This window comes from Colossoma macropomum, unplaced genomic scaffold, assembly GCF_904425465.1.
Source record: "Colossoma macropomum unplaced genomic scaffold, Colossoma_macropomum, whole genome shotgun sequence".
NCBI classification, from domain to species: Eukaryota; Metazoa; Chordata; class Actinopteri; order Characiformes; family Serrasalmidae; genus Colossoma; species Colossoma macropomum.
This window is the reverse complement of record NW_023494793.1, coordinates 16,810,516-16,834,184: the sequence shown is the minus strand read 5'-3', so window position 1 is coordinate 16,834,184 and position 23,669 is coordinate 16,810,516. Positions and strand designations below refer to the sequence as shown.

Genomic DNA, 23,669 nt, shown 5'->3' with positions numbered 1-23,669 from the left:
GAGTGACATGGGCTTTATTCAGCCTCTCACTAGATGAGAATGATGTCTCTATGATGCGGTGTGGTGAAGACAGAGGAGATACAGGAGAATACAACACCTGAGGGGATTTGGGTGGTTGCCGAATCACACTGGACAGCGACTCGTTGTGCAGATGATGCTGCTGGTAGCCAATGTCCAAGGGATCTGGTTTCCGTCTTTCAAACTTCGCAACACCCTGTTGACGAGGTGATAGTGGATCTGCTGACCCCACAAGTTGCACACTGCTGGAATATGGGCTAATTGTGGTGGCAACACTAATTTGTGGTACTACAACACCTTGAGATTGGGCCTCAGGGTCAGTCTGGCAAGCTAAGCTTTGCCCCTTCTGAGTTCTCTCTGGTCCAGAAATATAGTGGATAATCTCAACTTTGTTAGGGTCTGGCACAGTGACATGTATGGCTGGAGATATCCTCCCTAGCTGCTCTATCTCTGTTTGGCAAGAGCAGTCCCGAATTGTTTGAATGGCAATACTAGAGGATGCAACTTTGGCAGCTGCAGTTGAAGTGGGAGTTTCATTTTTAGAGTCAACACCAGATTCAGAGTGTCTGGAGAACCGAGAACGCCTCCGTCTTACTGGTTGCTCCCATTCTGCTTTGTCCTCATCATCATCTGTCTGAACACTGCAATCCACACTGCGCCTGGTCCTTCTTCTTCTGGACATAAGATATCTGTCCTCTCCATCCTCATCATCTGTTTGTACACTGCTGTCTACAATTCTACGAGGCAGGGAAAACATTGTTACCTCTCCGTCAACCCCATCCTGTAGACGAGGCATAGATCTCTGTTTCCGCATAGACCTATTCTCTGCTTGCCCCTCATTATTCCTTAGGCACATCTCTGATGAAGAGTTAGGCAGGGACCTGGAAGAGACTTGAATATCCCCGTATTGCATATCTGGGGGTAGGTCTTGTGGCTGAATTATTCTGCCAGTTTGGTCACAGATAAGTTGGGCACTAGCTACTGCAGCTGCAGTCTTTTGTCTCTTTTGCTCTTCAAGATGCTGCTGAAGCTGTTGTTGCAGAGACTGTATCTGGTCAAGCTGTTGTTTCTGCTGTGCCAGTTGCTCTCTCTGCATAACCAGTTGACTTTCTCTCTCAGCCTGCTGCTGCTGTAAAACCTGCTGCTTGATGTTTTGCAACTCCTGAATCTCCCGCTGCACCAGCATATGCTCTTTTTCACGGTGCCGTTGCAATTCTGCACGTTCCCGCTCAAGGTCTTCCTGGAGCCGCAGTTGCCTCAATTTTTCCAGCTCAACTCTCTCTCTTTCTAACTGCAGTAACTGTTCCTGTTGTCGATGTAGCCTTTCCTCATCTGTCTCCTTTTCTGGTGGAGGGCCTCCCAGAGCTGTGGCTGTGGTTGCAGTTGCTTGTGTCAAAGGAGGTGGCTGTGAAACAGACTGGGTTAGAAGTTGAGTAGGAGGATAAGAATGAGCAGGTGGAGGTTGGGGCTGTGAAGTTGGAGGCTGTTGGGCAGGAGGCTGGGTGTGAAGGTGTGGCTGAGATAAATTTATTGGCTGCTGCTGAGGCTGGACTGATGGAGCAACCACTTGTGTTAAGACAGGCATTGGTGCTGTTACAGCAGATGTCTGAGTTAGTGCTGCAGTTGTCCCAGACATTGAGGAGCTTACTGGAGACTTTCCAAGATAGACAGGTACATTCTGCTCTGCTGTAACTGTAACTGGCTCACTAGTGGTAACAGGTAGACGGCTGGGTGCTGGGAAACGATAAGGTGCTTGCCCTGTGAGTGCCATCCTGGGTGCCACAGGCATTCTTGAGAGGCTAGCCAGAGGTACTGGTGTCATATTTGGTGTGGGGTGTGGTCTGTAAACACCTCTTAGCAATGGACGCAACACAGAAGCAGGCTGAGTTGTGATTGGTACAGTAGATGCAATGGGTGTGTTGATAGTTGAATAGATCATACCATCAGCTGATCTAATAGCTGATGGATACATAGCTCTAAGGCTTGCTTGCCTTGCATTGATGAGGTTGGTGAGAGCTAGGGAAAGAGGCTTTCCGTCAGGGCCATACATGAAGCTGGGTCTAGGACCCTGCTGCACATTAATTCTGCTAGGAGCACCACCTCCTCGTCCAGTACCTAACTGTAAAAGATTGGGGTTGCTGCCATATCTATCCATTGAATTAAGGGCTGCGCACATTCGACTAATCTCTCTAGCAGTAGTGGCACTGTACTGGGCAAGGTTAGCCTCCTGGAAACTAGCAAGGTCACGTGAAGAGTATCCATAATCTGAACTGATATTGGACAAGGAGCTGTACCTTCTCATAGGTAGAGGTGGAGCTGCCACATCACCCTGACGAAGATCTGTGTAGGAGCCATACTGAAGTCCCATCCCAAAATATCCTCCTTCATAGCCATGCTTCACTGAGCTTAAATCCATGGCTAACTCTCCAGAAGCCTGCAAATGTGGGTCAAGCTTTGATGGGTAGGATTGGAGCCCTGCTTCTGCTAGGTTGGTCTCAGACATGGATGGCTGGAGCCGGCCAGGGAAAGGAAGTGTGTATGATTTCAAAGCAAAATCTTGATATGGCTGCCTATCTTGCTTTGACTGTAGTGGTTGGTAGAGCTGTGGTGGTGCAGAAGGTGGTCTTGATGGCTCTGTAACATTTGCTGTCTCTTCTGCCATTGGTTTTTGGGAGAATGGACCTCCCACACAGCTACCACCAAAGGGCAGGTTATAAACTACATCACAGCAAGCCACCTGGTTATCTTTCTTGATTTGCCCTGTTAGATCCACTGCATCCTGGCCTTCTTCTGGTTTGATCAACTGGGTCATAGGTGCTCCTTGTGCAGTACCATCTGCCTGGACCATCATAACATGAGGCTGAACAGTTGTAAGGTTCACAGCACCAGGCTCTGCTGGCTTACTCCTCACCTCAAGGGGACCCCCAATGCTGTACATCTCAGGTGCCACAGCTGGAGATATTACACTGACCACTGGGGCAGTGCTTGTCTGACTGACAAGCAGGTCCTTTTTTAATAATGGCAACTGAGTGGATAGATTAAGCTTTGCAAAAGAAGCAGCCTGCTGTTGTTGAAGTTGATGATGTTGTTGAAGTTGCTGCTCCAAGAGCTGCTGTTGCTGCTGGAGCTTCTGCTGCTGCTTAAGTAATTGCTGCTGCTGAATACTCAGGTCTTCTAACTTGGCATCAATATTTGGTATAGATGGGTCAACTGGTGGTGGTTTGTTCTGTGCAAGGCATACCACTGTTCCCATACCCTGGCCAAAGTCAACTCGGTTATGAAGGGGATCACCATACACCACAGGATGCTTGGGTTGAGATATGAACATGGAGGCAGCAACAGTTACACTGACTGTTGTAGCTGTTGAAACAATCACATGTGGCTGTTCCTGGGCATTTAGGTTCATAATGAGGGGCTGAATAGTTGTGGAATGTCGGATGGGGCTCCCTTCAGCACTGCCTGAGTATCTTCGTGACTCTGTGGCTAAAGAAGTCAAGTCCATTCCCTGATCTGTCATAATAATTGGAGCTGACTTAGTAGCAGTTCTTAGGTCCACCACACTTGCACTCTGTAACCTTTGGCCTTGCTCAACTCTTGAGGTACCAGGGACTGTGGAAATGCGACAGAGAGATATGTTTTCCATTGACAGTGATCCACGAGTGTAAGTGCTAGCAGTAGTTACCATGCTTGTCCCAACATTAACTCTCTCAATCTTGTGGGTTCTGTAGAAACCATGCTGAGGTGACTGTTGGTGTGGTGGTGTGTCAGGGGGGCTCACAGGTGGTGAATAGGCATCAAACGTTGACTGACGACTGAACTTTGTTGGTGAGGACAAGGGAGAGGTGGCAGTGTTAACTGTAACTGGTTTTGATGGGCTACTGGGCTCTGAACCAATAGTGATCACCATAAAAGGGGCATCCTGAGAAGACTGTTGTCTAAAGAGACGTGGTGAGACGTGGTGAGGTGTCTGTGTGGCCTGTGCCTTAACAGGAGATGTTGGACCAGAACTTCCAGAGGATGCCATCATTGAGGGGCTGAAAGTCTGAGTTGAAAATTCAGCTGTTCTTCTAGAAGGTGATCGGGCTGGACTATGAGTAGGAGGAGAAGTGGGGGAAAGAGGTGGGCTCCCCTTGTAGTATGCATAGACTTTAGGAGCTCGAGGTTCAACTACCGACTCTGGTGGTGTTGCGCTCATTTGGACCCTGCTGTCTGACATTCTCCTTCCCTCTCGATGACTATAAGCCTGGGTGATTTCAGCTATTTTGCTGGACACACTTGAAACACTGGTGGTAGATGTGACAGTGCTGCTTGTCTGGCGGCCATATAGGGTGGACTGTGTTGTAGTCATTGTTTGACTAGTACTGGTTTGTGAGACTGTGACAGCATCCCTGGAATATACTCCATATGCAGTGATAGTGGTGGCTGCAGCTGCAGGTGTAATACCATTTTTGCCAGCATGACTTCTAAGTCGGTCTTTATCTTTGGAAAAGTGTTGAGTTACCCTGACATCAGGTATTCGTCCCCCTGTTCCTGTTTCAGAGAACGACACAGGGGCTGACAGTTGTGTTGGGCTTGTGCCAGGAGTCAGGAGGGCATTGCTCTGCTCCAGGAGTTTAGCAAAAGCTGAGCCTGTGTCAAGAAGTTGTTTATCTGGATAAGACACATCCATTTCCACTTGATCATCTAATTGCTTGGTAATATTCTGTGATGTCTGACGAATCTCCTCATAGATATCACTTGCTTCCTCATTTTCATAGCCAGCATCATCTTGGTCGATATACTCATATTCATCATCATACTGTTGTCCATTTCTTCTGTCCTCCTCTTGGTAGGCATTGGTGCTATACTGTGGTACTGAGCGAGACTGTTGCTGTTGCTGCTGCTTTTGTTGTTTCTGTAACATCTCAGCTTTCCTCATCATTTCCTCATAAACTTCCTCTGCACTTTTTAGAGGTTTACCACTTGAGGAGGTAGTTGTAATAGTAGTAGAGGATGTAGTCTCTGGCTTTTCAGTAGGAGAATAAAGCGACATAAATGTCGGCAAATTGTACTCACTGCCAGACTTGTAGAGCTTAGATGACATTTCATAGCCTTCAGCCTCAGAGTCAACTGAAGGTGAGTATTCTGAGCAGGAAGAACGATGGAGTTCCTCCATTTCAGCAGCCTGCCTCAGTTCCTCTGTTGGGGAGGCATCTTCGATGGGAGACAGATTGCTAGGAGGAGTCTTAGACCTTTCCCTGCGTCTTTGTGCCCTCAGTTCTTCTTTATCACGTTTTGTTTTTCTGGCAGTGCTTCGGATCCTCTGCTGCTCCACTTCTCTCATCTTTTCTTGCTCCCTCAGGAGTTCCTCCTCCTCTCTTAGTTCATCTTCCTCTGAGGAATCCTCTATGGTGGGAAGGAGTGGGCCATGGGACCGGTGTCTGGCTTTCCTCTGTTGCTTTGCCTCTTCCAGGCGCTGTCTCCGGCTGGGACTACTATCACTGTCATCCTCCATAGAGGAAACAGAAGTAGGAGATGTTCCCGAGGTGTAGCTTGAAGTAGTTGGTGGGAGAGTGGAGGAATACTCCCCTCTTGAGCGCTCCTCTGGAGAACCTGTAAGGCTTTCCATTTCAAGTTCAGGCTCTCTGTCCAGGTTTAAGTCATTTTCATTGCTGAGTTCCATGTCTCGGCTGTAGCTGCTGGTGTTGTTCAGCTCAATAGTCTTGAATCTCCGTAAGCCTCCTTGTGATCCAATTATGTCCTCCTCACCCTCCTCAGCTGACCCTTTGTAGATGTCACTGGTTGTTTTGCTCTCCTCCTCAAAGCTGCTTGAATGGTGAGTGAGACGGCGCTTTTCTTTCCCTGAGTCACTGATGTGCTTGTGTATCTTTTTTGGCTTTTGGTAGCCATATCCTTCATCCTCTTCCTCTTCTTCCTCCTCCTCCTCTTCCTCATCCTCCATCTCTTCTTCCTCCTCTTCATCCTCATTTTCCTCATCTGCACTCATCTCCATTATCTGCCTTCTCATAAATTCCTCATCAGTCATCTCAGCAGGTTCCACTTTTTTCTTTTTCTTTTCCTCTCCTGCAGCAGCCATTGCTCTGAGCTCTCGCTTAGCCTCCCAGTCAGCCGGGTCCTCCTCTTCCTCCATGATATCCTCCAGTTCCTCATCCGAGTCATATTCCTCTGGACTGATTGACAGTGAATGGGATCTTTGCTTTCTGTCATCTGTATCTCTGTGGTGCCTGTCTCTTCCACGCTCTTTGTCCCGTGTTCTTTCTCCTTCTGAAGATAACTTGGATTCTAATAGAGGGCGCATAGAACTTTCAAGTTTAGTTATCTCAGAGGGGCTTGGTGGCGTATGGTGCCCAGACAAGCCCCTCTCACTTAACTTTATCTCTTCTTCCTGGATGAGGCCAGTAATCTCACTATGTGAGCTCGATATCCCATCAGAGGAGTAGCCTGTATCACTCAGACTCTGCGGGCTCCGAGACAGGTCGTGAGTACTGTTTGTTTTGCTCGCCTCCTAGGGAAATCCAAAAAGACCATAAAACACACAAATTAGATATTTTAGTCTTTGCATGCTTAAGCTCAGGACTCAATTTTTTAAGTTGGAAAATGTTGTAGTACAGGACACTGGAGTAAAGCCATTGAAACAATTGTTTATGTAATATTTTATAACCTAAAAGCCTTTATGACTCATCTGTTGCTGCATGTTTATGTTACAACTCACTCTCTTCACTCTTCAGTTGGATTTTAGGAGAAGTGAGAAAGAGGAATGAGCTTGAGAGAAAAGGGCATTACTTTCCTCTCTCTCGCTTTAAGTGTAAATCTATCATCTCTTGCTCCCCCTGCAGTGTTTACTAGACATAAATAACACACTTCAGCTAGAACACAAAGACAATGCACTTTAAGACACTTAAAGACTAAAGATGGCAGACTGCTTCCAACTGCTGTGGAATTTAGTGTCTCAAGTATTAAGTGCATGGGATGTCATGAGCTAGATTTATATCAGCATAAAGTTAAAATTGTATCAACACTGAACTGAGGTTTTAAAAAATAAAATGCATCTCGGCTCCATATTCTTTGCTCTCATTTTGTACAGAAATTAATATCCCTAAGTGTCAACTATGTGAAAAAATTTAACTACAAAATTCTGTGCTTTGCAAGCATACATTTGATTCCCCTGCCATGAATGATATAAATCTTAAATACCAGTCATAGATATGAAGAGAAAGGATTACCTCATAATATCTTGATCGCTGTGACTCCCTCTTTTCATCTTTAGTTGGAGTGGAGGTTGAAATGGGTTCTGTTGTTCCTTTCTTGTGAGTAGACTTAATCTCCTCAGTGACTGCTGAGACATGCTCAGGCTCCTTGTCCAGTTTGGGTGTTGTCTTGTCCTTTTTCTGTGCTTCACTGCCTGGTGTGGATGTAGGAGCAGAGGAGGACTGTGAGGTGGGTTTCATATCTCCTGCCAGTTTGGATGCAGTGGGGGCAATAGGACCACTCTCTTGAGCTGCTGGGGCTTTCTGCTGTGGTGGCATTGCCTTGGGCCCTTGCTGCTGATTACTGGAGACTTTCTGAAAGGTTGGCTGCTGAGCTGGTTGCTGACCGGCCGGTGCTTGATGCCGTGGTGAGCCCATTGGTTGGTGCTTTGGAGACGGATGAGGAACAGGAAGAGGTGAGTCGTCAAGCCCACCAGACATCAGTCGCTCTGTCTGACAGTTCAGACAGAGCCACTCTTTTTTCTGAAAACAAAAAAAAAAACATTGTTAAATTGTTAAAACATTGCAAACTTGATAGACTGTTGAAAAATAAAACATTCACAATTGGAAGAATAAATGAATGAACAAGCTAAGGAATCATCTTGTCAGTAAGTGTGTCAGTCAGTCCATCAGTCAACCATTCAAGTAATGGAACACAGACAGTACAAGAAGTGAAATATTAGCCTATTCTAAAAATGGCATGTCTATGGAAAGGAGTAAATTTACACCCCTCTTCCAGCAGATGAGTTTAGTGTATTATTGTGTGGTCTTGTGAAGAGAGGGGCCAAAAAGAGAAAGAACATTCTGGAGACCAAGAAATAGGCCTGTTACATTCATTTTGCTGTGTTTTGTCCATTGCATCCTCCCTACATATACAGACAAAAATAATCCTTACTTAATATCAGTAACCAAATACAAAACTTTCTGTTTTGTAAGATTCATAAATACCTGTCAAAACCTCCCACCATAATTATCTTGGTTTTCTATTATCACAGTGACACTTTGGAGCCCACAAAGAAAGCAAAACAAAGTACACACACATGCACACACAAACACGGACACCTGCAAAGCCAGAACAATAGCTCCCTCCCTCCCTAAGCCTCTTACACCCACCCATTCTAAATCTCATCCTTTTCACTGTATTTCATAACCACAGAACTGCTGTCACAAGCATACCTTCCAGTCATCATGGTGGCCTCCTAGAAAGATGAGACACAAAGTCTCAAACCTGCATGTTCTGGAATTTAGGTGTATCTCAAAGATGTTCTGCACTTTAAAGGGATCTTAAAAACTTTCACTTTCTCCCTGCATTTAAAAACTATTAACCTTTGCCCAGGGGTGATTCTAGATCATATATAGGGGGCTTTCAGCCCCCCGTCTTCATCTCAGCCACCCGGAAAATGTCATTCTTTCCCAAATAAATTAAAATCCTCAGATTCTGTGACCCATTTCTTTCCGCTGTTACTGCAGCGCTGCAGTAAACAAACAGCAAACTGTCCTTCAAGTTTTCCCTTCATTCTGCGATTTTGTGGTTTGAGCCATATTGAAGATTCTGGCATGAAGCTTTTCATAACCCACTAAAGCTGTATCTGAACGACAGGCGAGGTGCAGCATGGTACTGTGGTTTTTGCTTGTATAGAAAACCTGATATCTGCTGCTCCCACGATCCCCCGTGCAGCAGTCCAGTACAACACTGAAGCAACATTCCAATGTTCAGCACTTTTATATATTATATATTATAAATTTGATCATCCCTCCAAAGAGCTCAGTAACACTGAGATTAATAACTGGCTCATCGCCTTGATTTATCAGTCTACTTTGTAAAGTCTAGTCTAGTTTGTAAAGAAGCCATTAATTGACGTCCTCTTTATAATTATTCTTATAAGCATGTTTGCAACATGCCATAGTTCAAAAAACAAGCATCAATGGTGTTTCTTTAAAGATTATTAGAAAAGTGAATGTTTTTTTTTTTATTTCAGTGGGCAAGTATTCTAAAAGTATTCTCCTGAAAATGCAAAAGGTAACTGTATTCTGAATGCTGCTTTTTCAAACTGTAACTTGGACTGAATACAGATGCCTAACTTTGGTATTCTGAATACGTATTCCCAATACTTGTATTCCGTTACATCCCAATCCTGTCCATAAACATGTAGAAAATGACCTATAATAAAGACTAGAAAAAAAATAAATGGAAAACTGCTCTCCTACTCCCAGAACTGACCAGGTTCTCAGACACCACCAGCTAAAAGACATTAAAACAAGACCAAAACCACAGACTGATATTAGATGACATGTGGCTTAAACGTTTCTTCATAAAAGGCAATCAGTTTAACACTTCATCAAACAAGTCATTGAGTTTGTGCAAATCTTCTGTATTATGCTTCAACCAATCCTACTAGGCAACAGTTACCAGTATTTTTATGCTAATTAACCCTTAATGTCCTTGACAATCAGGCAAATCTAATGGCTCAATACATTATTTTTTAATTCTCTTTGGGAGCTGAGCCCCCTAATGGTGAAATCCTAGAATAGCCTCTGCTTTACCAAAGGCTAAGCTTGCAGAGTTGTTTGAAACTTGTCCTTATAAGCATGCTGATGTTTTCAGGTATAGAGAGTAACAGAAGTATTCCTGTACTGAAGTATAATTTCTGAGTATTTTCTTTCAATTTTCTTCTTGTTTTGAAGTTTTGGACATTTTGGACATTCTTTTCACAGTATTTAAAAAACATATGGCCTATTTGTGATTCTACTGTACTCGTTTAAAAAAAAGGTAACACTTCATAATATCTTTGTTTAATGAACCATTAACTGACCATTAACAGCTACAAATCATTACTTCATCAGAATTTTAAAATGTACAAATGCTTATAAATGGCACTTCAAGTAGTTGTTGCTGTGTGCATTTATATTTATAAATGTTGTACAAGGTGTATTTCTGTACATTTACAAACTTTTTCACTAATAGACAGTGAGTTGTACATCAGTACATGTATACAAATCACTGCAACAAAATCTTTTTTAATAGTGATTTAAGCTTTATGCTTTGTCCAGTATATGACAAAATGACAAAGATGACAAAATATCTTATGGTTCAGTAATTAGATATCTCATTTATGAAGTTATAACTCCTGTTAACAGATATGTGTATAATATCTAATCTTTAATTGTAGATCTTTTTGCAGTAGAGCTAAAGTTAAAATTATTTAATACTTCTGAATAGTTTCTTTTGTCACTGTGATGCTCTAAAGAATTGATATCTTGCAAACATCTGCCAACAGGAGTGAAGCTGAAAAATTTTGATTATAATGAGTTAATAAAAAAAAACTATATTAAAAAAATGCTGTCCCACGTTTTTATGCCATAGAAACACAAAGAGTTTTAGTCTATAGGCAGGGCATTATTATAGCCACACCCCTGCATTTTAGATCAGGAAGTGAGACTGCATCCCTGTCCCTCATGGCCACATGACAAGAAGTTACATTCCATTGCTTTGAAGTAAGTCTAAAAATCGTGTGTAACATTAAGAATTGTCACTACAGAAACACATATTTTCTGCACTTAAGTAAACTTTTTTGTGCTTTAATAAAAAATATTATAATTTGATATGTGTGCAACTGTTCAAAGCTGTGGCTGCTAGTCATGTACTGGCTGGTGTTTTTGAGTTATTTTTTAAAATGATCTAAAATTGTCACTACTGAAACATTTGGTAAAGTTTTGGAGGCATAAATATTGTTTTAGTAGTGACAAAATGGAATTTTTATCATTTGTTTTAATAAAATAAACATAATTAAGGTGTAGGGTCATTCAAAGCAAAAAGATTTCAGTCTAAAGTCTAAGTCAGTGAAAAGTCTGAAATGAGTTTTTAACTCTGACTTCGAACCAGTTCGGTAGAATGATTCATATATTGTAAGTTATTCATCTGTATTTACTTTGAACTTTTTCAAGTATATTTTAGAGCAAGTGCTTTAGTGCAAGTCTGAAATTTTTACTTCTGCAAAAGTTGTGTTCTTTCTCCATTCATAGCTGTTCATTACATATAAATATGCTCGAACAAAAATGTATTTACTTACGCTGTAAATTACTCTTGAGGCAAGATCATGTTTGATATACACTCATTTCATTGTCTGGTCATATAGCACCATCTGTAATCAGCCAATCATCTACTGGAGAATGCGCAGCAGTGCATTGGCTGCTGTAGTCATTTCACTACTGCAGTGTACTTTCAATAACACAAAAGCCTGATAAACCATTAATCTAACTGCATGTAGCCTTGATCGTTACCCTTAAAAAGGAAAATGTAAACACCTTGGGAATGCAAGAGCAATATACAGGGGGGAGCCTGATGAAATGGAGTTGAGAGGTGAAAGTGGAAAAGATAAAAAGTGAAATGAGACTGGAGGACAGCTACTAAGAAAGACATAAAGCAGGCCATTAGCAAAGTGAGGCATTCACAGACTGATGTTCTATTCTCGCCCTGAGAGAGTTCAAGTTTGGCGGAGTGTAGTTCAAGCTCCCAGCCTGCAATAAGCCTTGCACTGGAACATGGGCTGCAGATAAATAATGTAGCATAAGTTAACACACGCTGCACTTTCCTGAAGTGAGATCATACTCTTAAAGTTAGGGTAGAAAGAGAATGAGACTGAAGTTCTGAAAGCTGCCAAGCAGTTTCTTGCCTCTCTGGGGAGAATGGGAAAAAAAAGTCCCCCAAAATTGCGCACTTGTGTGTAAAATGCCCCTGTGGAATGTAAAGCACTTTATCAGCCAGAACCTCTTCTCATGAAGTAACAAGTCATTTAGCGTAGGAGTCATTTGTTCAACACAGCATCATCTTTCTGCTTATAAATGTTAACTGTAAACTTGTTAAATTTGTTTTTTTATTTGAGCTTGTACACACAGCCCCCCTAGTGGTAGGCACACCAGCGTCTGTGTTTTTTAAGCAAGATACAATTGTAAGCAAATTTTTGTTGGCAAAGTGGTTAGAGAGCAAGATGCTTGCCAACAGAGGTTGGGTTCAGGGGCTTTGCAGCCCGGTCTCTATTCAGAGCTCCTAGCTCACTGGGCATTGAGGGAGAGAGGAGGAGAAGAGCCATCCGTAGCACCACCGGTGCAGCAGGAAGAGCCTCAAGGTGGCTGTGGCTCAAGAGAGGAGAGCCATGGTGGCAGAGCAGCTAGTTTGCCATCTAGACATGAGGCTGGGTCTGATCAGCCATGGGTCTGGGATGCCTGGAGGAGGGTGTGTAATACTGAAAGACCTGAAACACCCAATAGTTCCAGGAACATGATCAGTGTACAGTAGTATCAGTAAGACACGTGCACAATTGCCACCCCTGGTCAAATTACATGTTTTGTTGAAAAAATGCAAAATATTAAATAAAATGTGGTTTGTTATGGCACATTTAAGTTTTCTTTTTTTAACAGATAAAATGAATTTGTGTGCTAAAATGTGCAGAAAAATATCATATTTAAGACTGTGATTGTTCAAACTTAGGCGTACAACTGTATCTGATGTTTCAATGATAAATGTTTGCTGTCATTACCGTATGCCATGCAACAGTTACTAAACAAGTGTGATCATACATTCAGAACAGAACTCAATCAAGGACTTGGGAAACATTTGTACAATCAGCATAAACAATGGGAGACTTCAGTATATTCCTTTCTTGCCTAGTGTTTGTGAAAAAATATATTCTGGGCTTTGGCATGCCGTGCTATTTTCATAGTAAGCTTTTAGAGAAAGCTGTTCAATAAAGGGAAGATTATCTTGTAGGCATTTTTTGCCTCTGCGTGAAGCTTAAAAGTCAGTGCAAATTGGCCTGGTTTGTGAGACCAGGCAGCATAACTGGAATACAAGCTCACAGAGGAAGCACAATGCTAATTTGTATGTGGCAAGACCTTAGTCTTGAATTCTTGAATAGTGTGGTCCTTTAAAAATGTATTTATTTTAGGGAAAAAAGAACAAAGAAAAACAATCTGCACTTGTTTATTTTCTGATCAGGTCTACTCACTACCTATACGAGCATTAGCATTAGCATGCTGAGGGTGAATAAGGAAGTGTTCCGAATTTTTAGTTTTAAAACAACTGGCTTCAAGCTGTCTTCTCTCTTTCATGTCTTCTTTTTCATCTGCTTCATTCTGATATTGATTTTGAAATGAATGTCTTGAATATATGGTCTCCTTGCTGAAGTAGCAACAGTAAAGCTTATTAGGCAGTAAGAATGGTTTGTTTTCTTTTTTTTTCTTTTCATCTGAGCCCCCATATAGTAAACAATAGGCATCAATAGCCTATGGAAATAATTGAATTTGAGGCAAATGAGCAAGGCAATATACTAGACCTCTAAACATGACCTGCAAACTGCTATTTCAAACATGAGTTACTTCATATTGTCAGGGTTCATATCCAAAAATAGAAACACATAGGCTACACTCCTGTGCAAAAAAATGGGCCCAAAATGGCAAAACATTAAACTTTTAATAGTGTTAACAACAAATTATTTGTCAGTAAATTAGCAAGAATTAAACACATAGATAAAGTAGCTAGGTATGGGAGAGCTTTTCTCTTTGATTTGTTTTGCGGGTAAAGCTACAGACATAATTTTACAGAAACAAGAGTCAATATTTTTCCACTCAGCATTGATGCTAGTTTGACCAGGCCATCAAGCATCAGTATAAACCATTATTGTTTTGGCCCCTTGTTTTTTTTTTTTATTATTTTGAATGGGAGTGGAATGCCTTTGTTTTTGCTTGAGAATGCTAACCTTCACAATGTTGCATATGGCATGATAAAACACACGCACCTAACAAACCCAAACCAATCCAAACTTGTGGCTTTAGAATGTTTGGTCAGTGTGCTCTGGCCTTAATGGCTAGTCTTTGTGGGTTTCATTGACATAGAAAGTATATCATTCAGTATTTAGTTTTTAGTACTTTAGTACTTTAGTAGAATTATATTACTGTAGTATAATACTACAGAGTGTTTTATCAAACTGCATTGGTGTGGTATGGCCAGAGTACCAGTTCAGTGCATAAACAAGATCATGAAGACAGCTGAAACAGTGACTGCCTCTCACCTTCCACCTTTCGACTGTCTTTATACCACTGACTGTCTAAATAGAGCGCAAAACATCCTGAAGGAAACCACGCAACCAGCTTTTAGACTGTTTGGTAACACTTTATTGTAGGGTACTGTTCATAAGGCTACATGACACCCACATAAGCTTGTCATGACAACTGCCATAACCCTACATAAATGTTTATAAATGCTTATTCCAAAAATCATCTGTCATAAAGGCTACTTTAGCTAACTTTGATCAAAATTGGCAAATGTAACCTTTATAGCGTATGATGCCTATTGGAATAAACATTTATAAACATTTATGTAGGGTTATGTCAGATATCATGACAAGCTTACCAATTGTTTTTACTCCTGCCATCAGGAAGGAGGTACCGCAGTCTCCATGCTAGAACCCCAAGGTTCAAAGGCCTTGTTTTTATTCCCAGGTTATCAGCATGTTAAACAATAAACAGAAGCAACTGCTGATTAAACCGTCCCCTTTAAAGCTGCCTTATGTATTTTTAAGTTAAGCATGTTGACCATGTATTGTATTGTTTTATGGTTGTTTCATTTTTATTTTATTTTATCTTTTTATTGTGGTTGCAGTTTTAAGCTTTTTATTGTTTCTAAACACTTGTGCCTGAAACAGATGACAATAAAGTAAGTGGTTTATATACAAACTAATGTGCTTAATGTAATTTCTGCTTTTACTGTGGTATCTAACTGGTAATGAGAATTGTCTAATTTCACTTGTGTTGGTACAGACCGCCAAATTTTGGTATTGTAAAAACTATAAAAAAGCTAAAAAATTGGCCACATCTGTATCTGAGGCTGTTTCCAAACTGATTGGCCACATAATACCCAATGATTTAGCTTTAGCAAGCTAAAAAGGATTCAAGCTGAGACCAGTGCATCCATTACCAGGCTCTGTGTGTTTGATGACCTCACCAACCAGCATAAAAGCACTTCGAGCACATTGTAGGAATAATGGTTTCAATTAATAGGAAAGTTTGGTGGACATCCTTTTCATTGAATAGCAGAGCACATCAACACAAGTTATAAAAGCCTATCTGAGACCATGCCATCTCCTCCCCTGATAATCATCAGAGCTGTTGCAATCGGGAAATTACATTTGCAAACGTGGCAGCTGTGCTTTGCAGCGGAATAACAAAAAGGTGATGACAGACAGGACTACAGAACGTTCTGCATCTGTTGTTCCTCTGGGTGTTATTTCTGTTTGTATATTTTACTAATTCATTTTAACATTTCATATTGCATGACAGCTGCAGTATTACACCGGGTCCTAGAGGGCCTTAGTGCAGGACAGTCTGGCGATTTCCCTGTTTGCACACACTTGATTCAGCACTGCTCACTCCCCAGTCCATACAGTCCATGCATGGAAAATAAGCTGCAAAAACCATCATGAGAACCAACACATTTACATACATCAACCTATTCAGCCTACAGCAATTAAGCCCCGCCCATTCATGCCTGGACTGCTTGGCCCAATCCCATTTCACCCCTCACCCCTACTACTTAACCCTCCATTTTGAGGGTCAATGTCTAGGGTGTCCCGATTTTTGTTGAGATTACGATAACCACTGTATTATCTTAGTTTAATGTCGTTTCAATGTTTTATGGTCCTTTTCCTTATAACAAGCATAAAAAACCATCAGCATACTGATGTCTCAGTAGCTAGCTAGCTAAATTTCCTGTTCCACCTTAAATGGTGCAGCAGTTACATTCTGGCGCCATTTCTGAAGGAATGGGAAAATTCCAACAAGAAGCTGGCGATAATAAATAATTGTCTCATTTGAAGGCCTATGATTCCCTAAATTTAGCTAAAGACCATCAGCGAGGTTGCTGAACTTTACCCTCCTCTGCTATCATTGCAGACTGGCAGGGTCGCCTACAGAGCACTGCTAGTAGCCGTCAATGAAGTAATATTCTTTTTATTTGAGGATTGTCCCATTTCGTAGGGAGGATTTCAACCACTACCCCTTATAAGTCAGTTTCAAGGGTCAAGGTGACACTCGAAAACAAGGAGTAAAAATAAGAAATGGGATTGGGTCCTTCTTGAATGAGGCACAATACAGGGCAGCCTATCAAAAAAAGTCTCACAAAAAAAGTCTCACATATGCTCTACATGGAAAAAAAAAAAAAAAAAAACCAAATGTTAAATTCTGTTATTTACACGATTTTGAAGATGATGCATGCAGGTCTAGCATAAACCATAATTTATACCACTGTCATGGCTGCTTGTACTTTTACTTGAGTAAGAATCTTGTGTACTTCTGCACCTCTTTCTAAAGCTAAATATAGTGTCACCAAAATATTTTTTTACAATGGTTGCCTACGGAATTGCTCCACAAATGGCGATCTGAATCAGATACTTTATTAAAGGAATGCCCTTTTGCTGGTTTCTGGTGTGATAATAAAAACTTTAAACCCTTTAAAAAACCAGTTACACAGACTGCTAGGCCTAATATACACCATTCTGCCAACTCATTATAGTCTTGCTGCCTTTCGTACAGAGACAGATAAAGTGTCCTGACAAAAGCACAGAGGCTATCTCACCATCGCTACTAATGACAATTTAGTCATGGTTCGTTCTACAGCCTCTCTTTGCGGTCTCACTAGCATGCTTGCTAAACTGCTAATTGGGACAAAACTCTGTTTGGCTAAAATTGTTGTTGTTGGCTCTTGGCTGTAACAATACCTATGGGCTTCACAGATGTCACAAGATGAGGCTTTGAATTGAATTTCTCATTCCTGGCTGTTAAGTATGGTTATTGCAAATGGACTGCTAATAATGATTTAACATTCTGTTGTGTTAGCGCACATGTTGTCTGGGCCCACTCCCTATTTACTCTGCTCACATTGGCAGCATGCATTGTACCCACAGCACAATGTAAAATCTTTTCCACAAGTGAATATGTTCAGCGCTGACTATAATCTATGTAAATAACCAATGACTGACTGAATAACTGGACAAAATATCCTACAACAAATTCTGTAAAATCTGCCTGGTCTGCTATTTTAAGACTATGCATACTGGGCCTTCCTAAACTGTCTTCAACTCTTTCCCAAGACTTGTCCTCATAAGCAGAAGTGGGTTTATTTCAGTTTGCTGCACTGTCCACACTCATAACGCACTGTGTTTGTGTCTGACTCATGGCTTGTTTTCTGCTGATTGCAATTATTTGTCCTGACTCCAATTATTTTCCACAGTTGTTAGCTTTCATAATAACATGTTTACAAATAGAATGTGGATGTGAATTTGGTGCTTCTTCATTTGTTGGGTTGAGGAAAATACACTTTATGGCCAAAAAAAATGTGGACACATCTTAATTACTGAATTCAGGTGTTTCAGCCACACCCATTGCTAACAGGTGTATAAAACTAAGTAGCCATACAATCTCCACAGACAAACACTGACAATAGAACAGGTTGTGCTGAAGAGTTCAGTGACTTTAAATGTGGCACTGTCACAGAATGCCACCTTTGCCACAAGTCAGTTTGTGAAGTTACTGCCCTGCCAGTACTGTAAGTACTATTACTGTGAAATGGAAGCGTTTACAAGCAACAACAGTGCAGCCACAAAGTGGCAGAACATTTAGTGTGGCCGTTGAGTGCTGAAATGCGTCGAGCATAAAAATGGCCTATCCTATGATGCCTCACTCACTACAGAAATGCCTCTGGAAGCAACATCAGCTCAAGGGGGCTTATGAAATGGCTTTCCATGGCCAAGCAGCTGCACACAAGTCTAAGATCAGTATGCACAATGCCAAGCGTCAGCTGGACTAATGAAAAGCATTCCACCACTGGACTCGGAGACTTTCTCTGAAGTGCTGCTATCTAGCAGTCTGATGGACGAGAACGATTCATACCGGAATGCATAGTGGCAACAGTAAAGTTTGGTGGAGGAGGGATAATGGTCTGAGGCTGTATTTCAGGGTTTGGGTTAGGCCTCTTAGTTCAAGTGAAGGGTAATATGTGTAGGGTTAATGCTACAGTTATACAAAGACATTTTAGATAATTGTAATGCTTCCAACTTTGTGGCAACAGTTTTGAGAATGCCCTTTGGTGTTCCAGTATGAAAGTCCATAGTTTGGTGTGGAGGAACTCCAGTGGTCTGCATAGAGCCCTGACCTCAACCCTGCTGAACACCTTTGGGATGAAGTGGAATGTTGACTGTGAGCCAAGTCGTCTTGTTCAACATCAGTGCCTGACCTCAAAAATGCTCTTTTGATTGAATGGACACATATTATTTTCAGCACTGCAGTGACACGTGGTGGTTTTTTAGTGTGTGTTGCACTGGTATAAGTGAACAAGATAGAGTAGTGTTGCTGGAGTTTTTAAACTCTGTTGACTTACTGTCCACTCTACTAGACACTCCTACCTTGTCGGGCCACCTTGTAGATGGAAAGTCAGACAGCAGCTTATCTGTTGCTGCACAGTTTGTGTTGGTCATCCTCTAGTCCTTCATCAGTGGTCACAGGACGCTGTTTGTGGCTAATTTTGGTTGGTGGACTAATCTAGATCCAGCAGTGATACTGAGGTGTTTAAAAACTCCAGCTAATACACTTGTACCAGCACAACATGCCACCACCATGTCAGTGTCACTGGAATGCTGAGAATCATCCACCATCCTTTTCAATACCAATAATGCTCAGATTTCTATAGGAGACAAATCTGGCATATAGACTTTTTTTAATGAGACTCTCTTTTTCTGAGCATGAATGATAAAATCATCCACCAGGATTAAAAAAACTATCAGCAATCTTGAAAAACAAACATCGCCCAACATTAATGTGAATTATTAATACCCGCTCTGTGCTGTGGGGGTACTACTTGGGTTCCTGCTCAGTCCTGTGGGGGTCCTGACCACTGAAGAGCAACAGGGCTAACAAAGTATGCAGAGAAACGGATGGCCTACAGTCTCTAATTGTAGAACCACTAAGTGCACCTGTATGGTAGATGGAGCTGATCAAATGGATGGTGAGTGTACATACTTATTGAAGTGGCTGGTTGATGTATACGGCAACAGCTTCGAATTTCATTGCTGTGACAAGCCTAAATATACTGATCTGAAAACATGCTAGTCTTGCGGCAATACTGTCATCATGATGTCAACGGTCTTGACCAAGGATATTATTTTTTTGCGTCTAGATAATGACCAGCATCTCTTCACTTTATTGCACATGCACGTTTAATGGTGCGAAAAAACCAGACTGAGATGCAATCAAAGCACTAAGTACAAATTAAAGTGTGAGAAGAATGCACAAAAGCAATCACAAGATTCAGTGCAAAGGAAAAGATTAAGCTAGTTTTTGCAAAATGGAGATATGGAACGATACTTAAGCTGAATACGCTCATCGGTGGGCACTACAGGAAACTACTCAGTGGCAATGAGTGCTCAGATTTTTATAGGAGACAAATCTGTCATTTTTTTTTTTTTTTTTAAATGAGGCTCTCTTTGTCTGAACATACATGATAAAATCATCCACCAGGATTAAAAAAATCTATCAGCAATCTTGAAAAATGAATATTGCCATTGCCAACACTAATTATCATTCATCAGCTCAAACAAATGGGAGGACCTTTAATGTACATGTAAATAACAGCAAACAGCACTGTACGCCACTGCAAAGCAGTCAACACACATTGTGGAAAAATATCAGCTTTTAGTTCACATAAAGAGGTCAGCTGAGCATGTAAGGCAGTCTTGATGTCTCTGCTGATATGACCCAATTCAGTAAAGTAGAGAGAGGCAGACTAGTTCATATGGATCCATACCACTGATAGCTGATACCACATTTCCCAGTGGATCAGGCCAATTGGTTTCCTCTTGTACAACAGCCCTCTCTCAGCTCAGAGCGCTGAGAGCACTGACCACACACTGGCTTTCGTCTTTTCAAATAATTGCCAGCAATGTACTACACAGCAGGCACTCCACAAGCTAATGACAAGGTCTCACTGAGACCCTTTCCACACATATTCGGATAACATAAAACATAGTATTTTATCCACATTCTCTGCATTTTGGCCTCCTGAGATTTCTAAAGCCTCAATTTTCTGTGTATTCACGTGGACAGGAAAAACATCTCTTTTTGAAAATGCTGACGTCACAGCATCAATTTGCACATTAGCACAAAGATTTTGGACGCAGGAGTAGACGTAGTTCCTGTTTTCTTGCATTTGCAACATGCTTTTATGCTGTATCTACATGTTGCAAGTCTATATTTGCTCATAATGTTCTTCTTGAGTATTAATGTTGTGGTTTGCATACGCAGGTATATGACGTATATCCCAACATCTCAACATGGCCTAAGAAATGTTTATGTCTGTGTATTCTATGATCAGCTTTGATCATAACTGCAGTTAGCAAAAACATGCATCCAATTGCAAGTATAACCAGCGAGCTCCTTGAAGTGCAGTAGCAATTTTTTCTGCCATCATGCTCTTTAGTCTCTGATAAAACTACTAGAATGGTAGCTAGCCAGCAGCTAGCTAATATATGGGAATAGTGTGAAATAAACACATCAAACCACCTTATTTGAATTTATGTAATAGTGATGACTCTCTAACAGTCCAAGTTTTGAGATACTTTATTCTCTCATCCTTTAATTCTTTTGATGAACTTTTTCAACTTTCACACTCAATATATCAGAGAAAAGACACTTTCAATTGCATAGCAGTATATTGGCTTATAGTATATTGTATTAAAATTAAACAGACATTACTGCTTCAGCCCATATTTAGGTCCTTTTGCTATTAAATAGGTGGGGGAATAGTGTGTTCACAGCGTGTGGTCTGATGCACACATGTTGTGGTGGGGGTCCTTGAGAAGGCACTGTAAACCCACCTATACAGTTACTACTACACCATGTCCTTGAGGTGTTTGACGACTAATGTTATTATGCATTATCTCACTGGGCTGGCATACTCACATGAACATTTTTAAATGTTTCTAGCGGTGTTGGCTGAGAAATTTTCCCCCATGCGGACGATATGGTTGGACAGTATTCACTTTTTTTATACCTTCAAACCACCTCCAAAAATTACCATGATGTACGGTCTGAAACTGCTTTGTGTGGAACTGGATGTGTGTGAAAATACTGCAGAAAATGGCGATCTCAAAGCACACACACAAACACAGCCTTTGGACATATACACACACACTGTAAAACCACATGAATGAGCTTGAGTGCACGCTCCATCTTTCATCTCTCTCTCTTTCTGTGTCACACACGCACATATAACACATATATATGCAGTATATGGTGCTCAGAGACTCCTCCTACAATGCTGCAATGAAGCTATTTTTATGATGCCTCCATATCGGCTTTCAGCTTCATCACACATTCAGAGAGAGAGAGGAAGAGAGAGAGAGAGAGAGAGAGAGAGAGAGGGATGGGGAGGGAGAGAGGGATAGGGAGGGAGGGATAAAGGGGCAGAAAAAAGAAGCAGGCCATTTCCCAAGAAGTGGATGCTCTTTATGTGGCCCTCTCAAGCTATTCCTGCTCACTTTTTTGCTCCTCATCTCCACATCTCTTAATTCAAAATACATCCCTCTTTTTCTCTCCCACTCTCTCTGCCTCTCACTCTCTTTCTCACTTTCTCTATCCCCATTTTGTCTGTTTTCTCTCTCTTGTTCTTACTTTTTTCTCTCCCTTTTCTTGTTTTCTACCTCTCCCTCTTTCTTTCCCATTTTCTGTTTTCTCTTTCTTTCTTTTTCTCTCTCTTTTCTACTTTTTTCTCTGTATGTCCCTCTTACTTTCTCTTTCTTTTCACCTTTCTCTCTCTTTACATTTTGTTTTCTCTGTCTTGTTCTTTCTTTTTTCTCTTCCTTTTCTTGTTTTCTGCCTCTCTTCTCCTCTTTCTTCGTCTTTTTGCTCTCATCAGCCTCTCACTCTTTCTCACTTTCTTTCCCATTTTCTCTGTCTCTTTTCTCTTTTTTCTTTCTTTCTCTCTCTCCCTTTTCTGCTTTTTTTCTCTGTATATCCCTCTTACTTTCTTTCTCTCTTTTTCACTTTCGCTCCCACTCTTTTCCACTTTTCACTCTTGTTCTGCCTTTTCTCTTCCATTTTTGCTCATGTTTGATCTCTCTCTCTCCCAGTTTCTCTCCCTTATTTCTCTCACTTTTCTTTCCCCCTTTTCTGTCACTAAACTCTCTCCCACTTTCTCTCTACCTCTCTATTTCTTTCTCGCTTTCTTCTTCACTTTCACACTCTCTCTCTCTCTGTTCTCCTTATTCTCTCTCCCACTTTCTCTCTCTCAGTAGGTGGTGTTCCTTTTAATCACGTTAACTCTCTTTCTTTATGGTGCGATGGAGCCAGCTGTTCCTTTTCAGCTTGGAGTCTAATGTGAAAATGCAAGGACCGTAACCTCGCTACCAGGCACACACACACACACACACACACACACACACACACACACACACACACACACACACACACACACAGAGTTATGAACTATAAAGATTAAAATACCTGGAGACAGCTAGCTATTTATTTCAATGTCTGCTGCCAACACAGTGCACAAAGCAAAGGGAGGACAAGACTTTCTGCCAATATGTTCATTTAATCTGAGCAATGAACAGAACCCTGGGTCCTACATAATTGATGAAAAAAGCATGACTGCTAGCATCACGCACTGTGATATATTAATCACTAGATCAAAAAAGCAAGGCTTATTTCTGCTGTTGTAAAAAAGGAGTACTGTAAGATGTTAAAGTGCCCATATCATCTTTTTTGAAACAGAGTCTGGTGTACTGTGTTCAAGTTTCAAAACCTGCTAAAACTAAACTTTAAAAACTGTTATAAATTCGTACACATATTTCACAACCCCAATTCCAAAAAAGTTGGGATGCTGTGTAAAATAGAACACAGAACACATATCAGATGTTGTAAGTGAGACATTTTAACATTTCATGAAAAACATAACTCATTTAGAACTTGAGGGCAGCAATGCATCTCAAAAAAGTTGGGACAGGGACAACAAAAGGCTGGAAAAGTAAGTGGTACTAATAAAAAAATCTGGAGGAGTAATTTGCAACAAACTCACATGACTGGGTATAAAAAGAGCATTTTAGAGAGGCAGAGTCTCCCAGAAGTAAAGATGGGCAGAGGTTCACCAACCTGCGAAAAACTGCATCTAAAAATTGTGGAACAATTTCAGAAAAATGTTCCTCAATGGACAATTGTGAAGACTTTGGATATCCCACTATCTACAGTACATAATATCATCAAAAGATTCAGAGAATCTGAAGAAATCCCTGTACACAAGGGACAAGGCCAAAGGTCAGTACTGGGATCGTGATCTTCGGACCCTCAGGCGGAACCGCATTA

At 41.3% G+C, this 23,669-nt stretch overlaps 1 protein-coding gene across 1 annotated transcript in view; it reads right to left on the bottom strand.

Moving 5' to 3' along the window:
- The window catches only part of bsna (bassoon presynaptic cytomatrix protein a), a 153,073-nt gene that overhangs the window by 24,265 nt on the left and 105,139 nt on the right, over window positions 1-23,669 (bottom strand). The window contains exons 3-4 of the mRNA XM_036578665.1: window positions 7,242-7,748; window positions 98-6,523 (exon numbers count right to left, since the gene is read on the bottom strand). Of these exons, the coding sequence (XP_036434558.1) occupies window positions 98-6,523; window positions 7,242-7,748 (6,933 nt within the window). The remainder of the gene's footprint in view (window positions 1-97; window positions 6,524-7,241; window positions 7,749-23,669) is intronic.